Source organism: Salarias fasciatus, chromosome 3, assembly GCF_902148845.1.
Source record: "Salarias fasciatus chromosome 3, fSalaFa1.1, whole genome shotgun sequence".
Lineage (NCBI taxonomy): Eukaryota > Metazoa > Chordata > Actinopteri > Blenniiformes > Blenniidae > Salarias > Salarias fasciatus.
In genome coordinates this window covers 2694055-2706836 of record NC_043747.1, presented here as the reverse complement: position 1 = coordinate 2706836, position 12782 = coordinate 2694055, and the positions used below count along the sequence as shown (strand labels likewise).

Here is a 12782-nt window from a genome sequence, read left to right as displayed (position 1 = left end):
TCAGACGGTGACGGAGAAACACAAGCTGAACGTTCCGGAGACCATGACCGAAGTCCTGGACGTGTCCGACGAAGAGGGTGAGTCCGTCCCGGACCGGGGTCCAGACCTAGACCCGGTTCTGTTCACTGAAAACACAAAGAGCCCGCAGGAATCGGGCGGACCCGAACACACCGGTCCATCCTCTGAACCGGCCTATCAGAACGTAGTGAGTGACTGTCGTGTCCGCCTGCAGCGTGGAGAACCATCGACGACGACGTCATGTCCGACGACTCGATGGACGAGGAAGGTATCGAGCACGGCGCCATGCGCCGGGGTTTGCGGTGCAGACGGTTCTGTTGTGTCCTGCATGGCTAACCTTTTGAGGCCATCCTCGCTTTTCTACTGAGGTCGATTCACTTCAGAGACGACTGAGTCCAGCATCCTCTGATCCCAAGTCGGGGTTCTGGTTCCGCTTGTCAGAGTGCCTTTGAGCAACTAGATTCTAATGATACGGCATGGCAACCGTTGCTACTAGTGTGTGAGCGTTGGTGTCAAGGTGTCCAGTCCAGGTCCAGCCAGGATCAGATTAATGAGTCCTGACGTTCTGCAGACTGTCTCATCCACCGCCTGGTTCTGATCTGTGAAGGAACCACATTTCAGCTAATGAGACATTACCTAACAAAATAATGCAGAATGGTTTTTCTTCAACCTTTCAACTCTCACTGCAACGCTACGACTCTTCGTGAGTCATGGTTCAGAAAAGAACTGAAACAGACCCTGACCTTCCCTCCTCTGTTCTCCGTCAAGGCGACGACACCATGACGGGCGACGGAGGCGAGTACCTGCGAGCCGAGGACCTCCGGGAGCTGGGAGACGACTCGCTGCCCGGACAGTACCTGGACGGGATGAACTACCTCCGCTTCAGTCTGGAGGGAGGACGGACCGACAGGTACCGTCCAAACAACCCCACAAGTCAGAGGGAAGCAGGTCCAGAATCTGGGAATTCTGACACAAAGCTCGGAATCAATACAGGCTGTAAAAACCGGCTGCCGGGGAAGAAAGAATTTCCCCTCTGGGGATTAATAAAGTAAAGTCATCAGAATTCCATGGAAAAAAACAAACAAAAGCATAATCCTAACAAAACAACCAGAATTTGAGGAGAGAAAACCATGTTTACGTTTGTGAAACGTCAGAATTTTTGGGGGAGAACAATTAATTACTGAGAAAACATCAGTATGATGGAAAGAGTCAGAGGGAAAAGTTAGAATTTTTAAGTAAAATACAAAGTTTGTATTATGAGTTGTGAGAAGCATTTAGAGAGAAATTTGTATTTGAAGAACATTATTCATTTGTATCTCAGAATTTTCTTAATAGTCATTATTTTCAGCGAAAATAGTTACAACTGTAGAAAACGAAATAAATGTGAAGATGTCAGAGGTCCATGTCACTGATGGCTGGAAAGTCCTCCTCTGTTTTCCTGTCGTTCTGATCCTCCTCTCGTCTTCTTCCACTGTCATGGTTCTCACACGATAAGAGCTGCTAACTTCCTGTGTGTGTTTGCTAACTTCCTGTGTGTGTTTGTGTGTTTTGCTCGCTCTCCTCTCCATCCCTCACCGTCGGTCTCCCTGTCATCCCTCCATAGTCGAATGCAAAGGTACGTGCTAACCTGGGACGACTGACGGCCCAAACGCATCTGCTAGCTTAGCACACTTTAGCTTTAGCATTAGCTTTAGCGGTGGACATGGACTGAAGTATGTCTGAACGCAGCTTCATGTTGGCCACAATCTTTCCACCATCGTTTTATTTACTCACATTTTCACTAATTTACCAACATTAACAGTTATTAGCATGCTAACGCGCTAACAGGACTCTTTCATCACATCAGCGGTAAACAGAAGGAAGCGACTCCGACAGCTGGAACAGCCTGAAGCTGCTTCACAGAACTCGGAGCGGCCAGAACGGTTAAAAACCATGGAACTGCAGTTTAAAGGGCTAAAACAAGTAAAACGGTATTTAAATTACATTTTCAGCCTGAATCCAGAGTCTGTTTATAAAAGTAGATTCATCAGTGCTGTTTTGGAGCAGAACACGGTTCTAACTGGACAGAAAACGTTGTCCGTCACGGTTCCGTCTGTTCCATCAGGGGTTAGAAATCTGATGGGTAAATCTGAGAACCTTCCTGTTCCACCCAAACCGTGAACCGGCCTGTAGAGACCTGAAACCTCGTCTTATTCAACCGTGAACCCGACGTTCCCACATGAGGTTCCATCGTCTGATCCCTCCATCCCGGTTCCCCCTCCGCCCTCTCAGAGTTCTGCACAGAGTTCTTCTTCTTTGTTGAAGTTCCTCCGCCGTGGCGTCACAGACAGACGCGAGGAATCGAACCCTGAACCGATTCCAGCAGATGGTTCTGACGCCGTTAGAGTCAGTGGATCAGTGTGATGTTCTTCTGCTCTGCAGCTCGGACCGAGCCTTCACCCCCACCCACTTCAGCTACTACTCCCCCAAACACGAGGGCGTCCTGGACGAGGTTCTCACCAGCCAGCAGGTACCTCATCAGGACCCTCAGAACCCAGGACAGGTCTGGAGTCCGGCTCTAACCAGCGGCGCTCTGTTCGATTCCAGCTTTCCTCACTGGCCAGGGAGAACGAGAAGGACTCGTACCGGCTGAGCTGGGGAACCGAGAACCTGGACAACGTGGCTCTGTCCTCCAGCCCCCTCCACTCCGGGTAGGTCCAGGAACCTGAGGAGAACCCGGCGGACTGTTTGAATCTCTGAACTTATGCAGTTAATCACGATTAATCACATCTTGAGACACAATGTGAAATTAAATTTCAAGTGTCTTCGTTAATGAACACAGAGAAAGAATGATCAGATTTCTTTTCAAAATAAAATGCCGTGTAGATCAACTTTAGATCAGCGTCGGCCTCCTGCTGTCGTGGTTCTTTAACTTGAGTTTTCTTCTTCTGCTGTGATTGGAGGTGTAGTTCATTTTCTTCCCGCTGCAGAGCAGGAAGTGGAACCTTTCAGCTCCAGACAGACTAACGTTCTGCTGTTCTCCGTCTCGTCTCAGACGTTCCTGCTCTCCTTCTCGGACTCGTTTCTCTGTCTCTGCTCTGACTTCTGTTGTGGTTGTCGTTGTTTTTAGCCATTCCTCTCCGTGCCACGAACATGGAGACCACAGCAGGTGACCCCTGACCCCTCCCTCCCCTTCCCCCTCCCCCTCCCCCACCCGCAGTGTGCTCTCCCGGTGGAGAGGTGTGTGTGTGTGTGTGTGTGTGTGTGTGTGTGTGAGTGTGTGTGTGAATTGGGGTTCCTCCATCTACATCTCCTCCATCACTGTGTCCAGTGTCTCAGTTCAGGAGCTGAAACCTCACAGCTGAAGCTAATGCTAATGCTAACTCTTCGAAGAACCAGGAATGAGAGACCTTTGGACAGAACGAGCTGGAGGGGGAGGAGGAGGAGGAGGAGGAGGAGGAGGAGGAGGAGGAGGAGGAGGAGGAGGAGGAGGAGGAGGAGGAGGAGCTGGAGCTGGGATCGAACAGGAGGCAGAGTGAGGAGTTTATATGTAGAACCAACGAGTCTCCACGTTTAGCTAATGGAACATCTGAGGTTCCCAAGATCCACCTCAGAGTGGTCCAGGTTGTCCACCACTGGTTTAAACCTCCACAGATCCTGAACTGGGACTCACTGGTCCAGATCCTGAGCTGGGACTCCCTGGTCCAGATCCTGAGCTGGGACTCCCTGGTCCAGATCCTGAACTGGGACTCACTGGTCCAGATCCTGAGCTGGGACTCCCTGGTCCAGATCCTGAGCTGGGACTCCCTGGTCCAGATCCTGAACTGGGACTCCCTGGTCCAGATCCTGAGCTGGGACTCCCTGGTCCAGATCCTGAACTGGGACTCCCTGGTCCAGATCCTGAACTGGGACTCCCTGGTCCAGATCCTGAGCTGGGACTCCCTGGTCCAGATCCTGAGCTGGGACTCCCTGGTCCAGTCCACATCAGACTCGGTGTTCAGACTGAAGGCCGAGGAGACGTTTGACTCCATGACGTCTTGTGATTGGTTCCTTTTCACTAACAGCCTCCAATGCCCCCCCCCCCCCCCCCCCCCCCCCCCAGTGCTTCTGATCCCTCTTTAATCTCTTCTCATCTTTTCTCTCATCGGTCATTTGTTTTTTTTCGTTCTTCACAGACAGGAGTGTGTTTGATTTCACTGAACTCCATCGCCACCGTGTGTCTAATGTGTTTTAACGGAACACTGGGGTTTTGACCTGACTTCTTCCCCTCATCACAGCCCCCCCAACACACACACACACACACACACACACACACACACACACACACACACACACACACACACACACTCAGACGACTGCTTCATGTGCATGAAGTTTGCAGTGGAGAGGGTGAATGAGGTCACATCAGCACGCTGGCATGTTTTACTTCGTGCAGTGTTGAGAAAACGGACACGCTGGAATCGTGTTTTTGTTCAGTGAAAAGTTACATAGAGAAGAGTTTTGACGCTGGATTTGAGCTTTATCTTCACGCTGTCCAGTTTTCCACATTAGTTAGCAGTAAGATTCACGTAATGAAACGCTCACCATTCATCAGAACGTCGTCTCTCATTCAGCTCTAATTCAATTATGATAAAGTTTTCGTTCACATTTACCAAAACATTTCAAGCACTTTGTCAGAAACTCGAGTCTCAAAGCAGTTAACTTCTCTATAAATGAATGTTTTTTTCTTTAAATCTGGACCTATTTTATGCTTTTAAATGTCTTTTTTATTCCAGATTACAAAGTTAATTACAGTTGCTTGGCTCAGGAAACTTTGAGAACATTTGCTAGCACAGCCATTAGCATTAGCATGTGTTAGCTCAGCTCCTGAGACGAGTGAACGAGTTTTGTGAGCGGAGTTTTAATACTAGTGGGATTAATGAAGAGTTTATTAGTTCTTAGCTGAGTTAGCTAAACTAGCTTTATATCTAAACTAGTGTCTTGAAGCTAATCTAGCTAATAAAGCTTGTTCAGCTACGTTAGCCACAGTTTTCAGTGTTTTACAGAGTAACTTCGAGGATAGCTTGTTGATTAGCTTGTTCTAGAGCGTTCTGCTGTACCTTTGCTGACACTTCTCGTTTAGCGGCTGAACTAAATTCAACCTACTCTGGAATGTCTGGAGTGTTTTCAACGTGAAAGTTAAGTAAATTCATTGAGATCTGAAGACTTTTCTTTGACCGAACTGGGAACCGAAGCGTTGGTGTCCGTCTTCTCATCACGCCGCCATCCCGGCCACGCCCGTCGCCGGCGGCCTGTAACGCTCCGTCTCTCCGCCCACAGCTTCCTGGTCAGCTTCATGGTGGACGCCCGGGGCGGAGCCATGCGCGGCTGCCGCCACAACGGCCTGCGCATCATCATCCCGCCCAGGAAGTGCGGCGCCCCCACCCGGGTGACGTGCCGGCTGGTGAAGCGGCACCGCCTGGCCACCATGCCGCCCATGGTGGAGGGCGAGGGCCTGGCCAGCAGGCTGATCGAGGTGGGCCCGTCGGGCGCCCAGTTCCTCGGGTAAGGCGCCGTGATCCCGGCAGGAGGTGACGGACAGAAATAACCCATCGACAGGACACTTCGACTTGCTGCTCTTTCTTTTGAGACTGGTTTCTCCTCTGCCTTACTAAAACTGTGTGTGGGTCTGCTCTGGCTTCCACCCGGCGCCCGGCATGCTCTGGTTTCTTTAACCGCTCTAACCGCTCCAAACCCCGACCGAAGATTAACTCCGCCTCCGCTCTATTAATAGCTCCATGATTGGTTTGGTATGTAGCCTCAGTGTTAGTCCAGGGCCAGAACAGAACCTCTGGAACATCTGCATAACGGACCAGAAAGAACCAGAACATCTGGAACATCTGCATAACTGACCCAAAAGAACAAAAAATGTACAAACTTGACAAAAATTTAATTGGAAAAAAAAAAAAAAACCTTATGATTCAGTCTGACTCGTCAGTAAACTTCTAGCTGCTGTTTTCAGCAGAAGTCTGATTTTCAGGATATTCTTTTGTTTTCTTGTCGTTTTTGTCAAATTATAACATTAGTTTAGAAGAAACAAGAAAAAAACTTAAATCACTAAATATTACTTCACGTTGAAAATCTTGACCAAGCCGTTAGCTAATGCTAAGCTATTTACAAACCACACCAATTTAATTCTGTCACCTCTTTATAAAAAGTATTGCTAGCATGACTGAGAAAACAATGGAAGCTAATAAATATTAGAGTTAAGATTGGTCGGAAAAAAGATTCAAGTGGAAGTCTCGTTCAACTTCTTGGCAGCAAAATAATCTCTGAAATATCTGTTTCCTTCTTTTTTAGAAACAGTTTAGAAACAGCACATTTTTGTGGAGTCTGTCAGACGTGTGAAGCTAACGCTGTAATGGATTGACACGGGTTGTACCTTTAGCTGAAGTCCTGTTAGCTTGATAGCTAATGAATGTAAGAGTTATGAAGTGAGAGTTAAAAGTAATTCCCTCTAAATAAACTCAATATCACTGTGAACGGAAACAACAGAGAGAAACACTTTCAGTCTGTTAGCATGTGTTTTGCTTGTTTCAGGGTCACTTCCTGCAGTTGTGTGTCATGTGATTAATGGCGCCCGGGAGCGTTGTGCGTTCTGTGTCGTCCTTGCCGGACTCCGGGCGGCAGACCTGTCCAACACGCTGTGTGTGCTCTCTCTTCCTCCCTGCTGCGAACGGACGGTCGGTCGCTCAGTAAACTGCACCTCCCCACCGCGCCTCCGCCTCTTAACGAGGGCGAGAGCCTGGTTAGCAGAATCCTGCAGCTCGGCCCGCCGGGGACCAAATTCCTGGGGTAGGGTGGAGAAAGACGCCATGCGGTTCTGCATATGAAACAATCAATGGATGGCGTTCGTCCTTCTGTTTTTGGCTCGTTGTGTCGTCATGTCCTCATCTCTGCATTCCCCCGTTAACCCTCCTCCACGCTTTGCATCCCCCTTCACGTCTCCTGTCCTCTCCAAGTCTTCTTTAAGATTTCACTTTCCTGTGAGATTTAAAAGGTTGTGGGTGTTTCTGTTAGCTTAGCTGCTCAGCTAGCTAAACGATCCAAAGAAAATCTGATGTTTTGAAGCTAAATGCTGCTGAAATGACGAGTCCTATCACACAACCCTCTAAATGCCACAGGGAGCCCTTCGTCTGTGGGATTGTTCTTGTAGCATGCTTCTTTCAGCTGTACGCTAGCTAGCTTGTCACGAGACACATGAGGTATGTATCAGAGAGATCATGACCAGAGATCCTGATTTAAAAGTCAATCCTTCACCACAACAAACTTTGATTTACAAAATATACTCAAGAAAAGTAATTATTTAAAGGATTTCAATCACCTCTGCTAATGCTAATTTACGCTGCTCTTATTGCAACACAGTTATAAAAACCATCTTAAAGCTAAGTTCTCGCCGGTGCGCTGGCTCACTCCGCCTCTGCTCCTCCAGCCCGGTGATCGTGGAGATCCCTCACTTCGCCGCCCTCCGGGGGAAGGAGCGCGAGCTGGTCATCCTGAGGAGCGAGACCGGCGAGAGCTGGAAGGAGCACCACTGCGAGCACACCCAGGAGGAGCTCAACCAGATCCTCAACGGCATGGACGAAGGTGAGTCCGGGACCCCGGGAACCCGGGTCCTGGGTCCCAGGCGCGTCCTGACGCGTTCTGTCCTCTGTGGACGTCCAGAGCTGGACCCGCCGGAGGAGCTGGAGAGGAAGCGCATCTGCCGGATCATCACCAGAGACTTCCCGCAGTACTTTGCTGTGGTGTCGCGCGTCAAGCAGGACAGTAACCTGATCGGTCCTGAAGGGGGCGTGCTGAGCAGCACCGTGGTGCCGCAGGTGCAGGCCGTGTTTCCAGAGGGGGCTCTGACCAAGAGGATCCGGGTCGGACTGCAGGTAACGGGGCTTTGCTGACCCGGGTTTGGTTTGTGGAGTGAAGGAGTGATCGGGCTGCGACTCAGACTCCGCCCCCTTCACAGGCTCAGCCGGTGAACGTAGACGTGGTGAGGAAGCTGCTGGGGAACAAGGCGTCCTTCAGCCCCATCGTCACCCTGGAGCCCCGCAGGAGGAAGTTCCACAAGCCCATCACCATGACCATCCCCGTCCCCAAGAACAACTCCGACCCGGCGCTCAACGGCTTCGGCGGGGACACGCCCACTCTGCGGCTGCTCTGCAGCATCACGGGCGGAACCACGCCGGCCCAGTGGGAGGACATCACCGGAACCACGCCGCTCACCTTCATCAACGACTGCGTGTCCTTCACCACCAACGTGTCCGCCCGGTAACTCCGCCCCTCCGTCCAGGGACTCCTGCGGCGTCTCCGGGTCTGAGCGCTAACCCCCGGCTGGTTTCCAGGTTCTGGCTCATCGACTGCCGCCAGGTCCAGGAATCCGTCAACTTCTCCACTCAGGTGTACCGAGAGATCATCTGCGTCCCGTACATGGCCAAGTTTGTGATCTTCGCCAAGACGCACGACCCCATCGAGGCCCGCCTGCGCTGCTTCTGCATGACCGACGACAAGATCGACAAGACGCTGGAGCAGCAGGAGAACTTCACCGAGGTGGCTCGCAGCCGAGACGTGGAGGTGAGGAACCCTCTTCCCTCTACTTCCTCCTCTGCTTGGAATACACCTTGATCTTCCCCGACGAGTTATGAAGGAACATCTGTCTTCTACTTAGGTTTATTGTTGTTATTCCTTCACTGGAGGGACTGATTTTTGTTCATCAGACTGAGTTTGCTCGAATTAGACTTGTGATGCTTAAAGCAGTGAAAATGGACTGAGAGTTAGATTTAGATTTGTCGTTGAGATACTCCGAGGAAATACTCGAACAGCTTTTCCAGGCCTCTGAGTTGTTCTAGGAGACCTTTCTGATGCTGTTTGGAGACTTTGAAAAGTGGGTGGATGCTTTGAGGAGGATTTCTGTTGGTTCCACCTTAATAATTCGAACTCTGAGGGTCCCAGGACCAGGCCTTGTGGAACACCTTAGATCAGCAGTGTAAAGAAAGGATCATGGGAAGTCTTTTACTCTTCTAGCAGAACATTTTTAACCACAATCAGTTCTAAAAATCTAAATTCATTAGTAGTGAAGCAAATATCTCATGCAGAGCTTAACGTCAACAATTCCACTTGAAACTGGTTGAAAATTAATTGACTTGCTTCAACTTTGTCTAATTTTAAATGTTGACCTAAATTGTGTTTATTTTGTGTAGTTGAAGTTTGAAAGCTTCGGTATTTGTGGTAGATACCTGCTCTCTTGTAGACCCATGAGTCAAGATGTCCAGTCAGACAGGTCGATGGGAATATTTTCTTGCTAACGTTTGGCTAACACTTGTGTCTTATGACTTTGGGATTGGAGTGGTGGAAGTGTGTGTGTTTTACAGGTACTGGGTTGGTTTGTTTGTAGTGACTGTTGGACTCTCTGCTGCCTGCAGGTGCTGGAGGGGAAACCCATCTATGCAGACTGCTGTGGAAACCTGGTTCCCCTCACCAAGAGCGGCCAGCACCACCTGTTCAGCTTCTTCGCCTTTAAGGAGAACCGATTAGCGCTCTTCATCAAAGTGAGCGCCGCGCCACAGCGAGAGCTCCCCGTGTTTGTTCTGGCGTCTGACGCTGACCTTTGACCTGTGCAGATTCGAGACAACACTCAGGAGCCGTGCGGCCGCCTGTCGTTCATGAAGGAGCCCCGGAACTACCGGTCGCTCACCCAGAGCGCCATATGCAACCTGAACATCACCCTGCCGTCGTACTGCAAGGTAAACGCACCGCCCCGCCGGCGGACGTGGAGACATCCAGACGCTCACGTTCCATCAGAAGCTCCAGAAAAGCTTTGATCGCTTGCAGAACTGGATAATTCAGCAATTTAGACACTAATCTGACCGATGTGGATTTCATAGCTTCTTCTCAGCGAACCTCATTTATCCCATTCAGATGTTTATTGATGATTTCATGAGTCAAATAAAGTCCAATCACTGCACCTCACCCTCAGCCCGGTGTTACAAATACATTTTTAAATAGCTAACACGGTATTTATGTACATTTGTCGGCCTGTTAGTGGGGGTGAGAACAAATATCGATATGTCAACATATCGCGATGCTCAGCTGCCTAAGATAGTCTGGATTCAACAGCTCTGAGTCTGGATTCTTCAGGAAAATAGTGATTGATGTTTGAACGGCTCCGTGAAAAACAGCAGAACTGACAGCCTCTGCTCCAGAGGACTGAGGGAACCAACCCCCTCATGGTTCAGTTGCTCTGAGTTAGCTGAACCCACTGCGCTATTCAGGGAAAACAAGAGATCAGTTCCATTATGAGGTTTCAGTTCTAAGAGTTTGGATTCATTTGGTCCTTTGATTGATCAGTATGGTCTGACGTACGTCCACTGTCACCTGTCTTATCCCTATTTTCACTTTTGAAGTGAACTACACAGAACAGCGCAATGCCTCACAATATCATGATGTAACGCGATATTACCGTATCTTGACTCGGGTATCGTGACGGATATCATATCGTGAGGACTTTACCCTCCCCTGCCTGGAACTGCATTCATTAGATGACCCAGCAGTGCCCTGCTAAGAACAGGCCGTTGTTGTCTCCGTTCCCGCGGCCGTCAGACGGATTAACGGTGTTAATGCGCTCCTGTTTAGCCTTCATCTCCAGACAGCCTGGTTTGTGAGTGGAGTCATTAATGCTTTGTGCTCCTGGTTTTTCTCTCCCTCTGACTGCTTGTCCCTGTTTCCACGGTAACCACACATTGCCTCCTCGTCCCTCTCCCCTCCGCCCTTCTTAATGTTGCTGTTGTTTCTGTCTGTCCGTCTCTCCGCCTCTCGCTGCTTCTTGCTCCCAAAAGGAGTCCGATTCAGACCAGGAGCAAGAGGAAGAGGTAAAGTCAGCCTCCGCTTCCTGTCCTCCACGAGCTCTGCTGTCCTGTCCCGTCTTCTGTCTCACCGTTAAATAACACTGAGAGCCTTTACAGTCCCACATGATTAACGTACCGACAGTCCAGCTCCCGGAACGGCGGGACGCTGTGTCAAACGCTGGTGAAACCTTATCTAACTCCCAGATCATATCAGATGTTGAAACTGAGATCGTTTTCTTTCCAGTGTTTAAGGCTTGAAAAGTAACTCAGATACGTAGTAGAATTTTCAGTGTTGCACAAAACGAAGCATGGATTTGTCAGCATATCTGTCCATTTGAGTCCTGCAGTCAGCAGAATCAGCAAAATCACTGAAAAATGACTCAATAAAACAAAGTTAAGTGAATCAGAGTCAAGTGAAACAACATTGTTATTAAACACATATCAAAGACGTGACACACTAACGTCATCTGCATAAGTGCAGATCACGTTGCTTTGATCAGCTATCGGCAATAATCACTATATTAATATGAAACATCAGAATCTTCATATCGGTGCATCTCAGCAAATTACTTTTTAACTTTCTCAACTTTATCAAATTCAAAATGATTCTTTTGGAAATAAAATGTTTAAGACTGTAAAACCAGCTGGCTTTAGTTTTACGTCCGTTTCACGTTCCGGGACTCTGGGCTGCTGATGATCTGAACATTATTGAAACTTTCCTCTCTTCATGACGTCTCTCTGATGCTCTTCCTGTACCTTGAGTCAAACTAACTGGGTGTTTTTTCTTTTCCAGACCGGCAGAACCTCGGAGAAATGTAAGACATTTCCACTTTTTTCATTTACTAAAACAGTTTCTTCTAACTAAAGTCTAACAGTGAGAGTAGTGAGAGTCCTGCTGTTGTGTGAGTGATAACGGAGCTTCCAGAAACTGATCCACCTTCTGCTTCACTTCACTCCATCCTCTTCTCATTAAAGCCTTTTAAGTACGGAGCGCTCTTGTCTCGTCACACACTGTACAGACTCCGCCCACTGCCCCGCCCACGCCTCCCTCTGTCTCTCCTGAGGCTTCACTTCATTTCACTCTCGCTCTTCTCTCCCCCCGCCGCTCTCTGTCCTTCCCCACTCGAGGCGGGACGAGCGGAGGCCGAGTGAAACACCTCCGCCCACGTATGTACAGCGGAGCAGCAGCTCCACTCGGTCACGTGTTGAGGCCACGGCCCGCAGCTTTGTGCTGGACTTTAAAGCGCCACTGGACCTTCTTGTTCTGGACAGTGAAACGCTCAAATGAGAGACAGTATTTTTTTTCTCAGCTGTTTCATTTTAACACCTGAAAACTATCTCATTAAAACAGGAAAAGTAGCCTGCGTCCTCTTAATGACAAAGTTTTCTTCTTCCCCATTAACAAGGAGAAATTTCTCATCAAAACAAGATAGTTTCCTCCTTTTAATGAGATGGTTTCCTCATCTATCTTTTTATAACGAGATACAGCTCAGAAAACAGCTCCCACTTCCCAGAACTGGACCATTGTTCAGTTTTCCAGCACAAACCGACTGGAGCCTCAGTGTTAGCATTCGACCAGCTGTAGTCTTTAGTTTAATCCAGTAGTAATCCTTCCCATCATGCCCTCTTTGCCTCATAAAACACAGTAAATGAAGACTTCCTGGATATTAAAGGCTTTTCTCAAAACTTCCACGACACCAGCTGTGGTGACCTGGACCAAAAGTAATCCGGTTGAGTCTGATCCATATGAACACCTGAATCCCATCATGTCTGACTGAAACAGAGACGGTGGTTTAATCCGGGTTTTGATCCGACCATCGTCCATGTAAACAACACGTCAGGTGACAGCTGACAGCCTTGACAGTCGTGAAGTTTGTTACCGCGAATACACCACAGTGCAAAGCATTATGG

At 49.0% G+C, this 12782-nt stretch overlaps 1 protein-coding gene across 2 annotated transcripts in view; it reads left to right on the top strand.

Moving 5' to 3' along the window:
• Positions 1–12782, top strand: part of ank2b (ankyrin 2b, neuronal) — a 72905-nt gene that overhangs the window by 35288 nt on the left and 24835 nt on the right. For both annotated transcript variants that reach the window (XM_030086861.1, XM_030086854.1), the window contains exons 24-38: positions 5–77; positions 787–928; positions 1622–1633; positions 2440–2527; positions 2605–2708; positions 3128–3166; positions 5317–5541; positions 6733–6831; positions 7469–7623; positions 7702–7913; positions 7997–8298; positions 8373–8601; positions 9450–9575; positions 9648–9770; positions 11665–11686. In XM_030086861.1, coding sequence (XP_029942721.1) covers positions 5–77; positions 787–928; positions 1622–1633; positions 2440–2527; positions 2605–2708; positions 3128–3166; positions 5317–5541; positions 6733–6831; positions 7469–7623; positions 7702–7913; positions 7997–8298; positions 8373–8601; positions 9450–9575; positions 9648–9770; positions 11665–11686 — 1951 coding nt within the window. The remainder of the gene's footprint in view (positions 1–4; positions 78–786; positions 929–1621; positions 1634–2439; positions 2528–2604; positions 2709–3127; positions 3167–5316; positions 5542–6732; positions 6832–7468; positions 7624–7701; positions 7914–7996; positions 8299–8372; positions 8602–9449; positions 9576–9647; positions 9771–11664; positions 11687–12782) is intronic.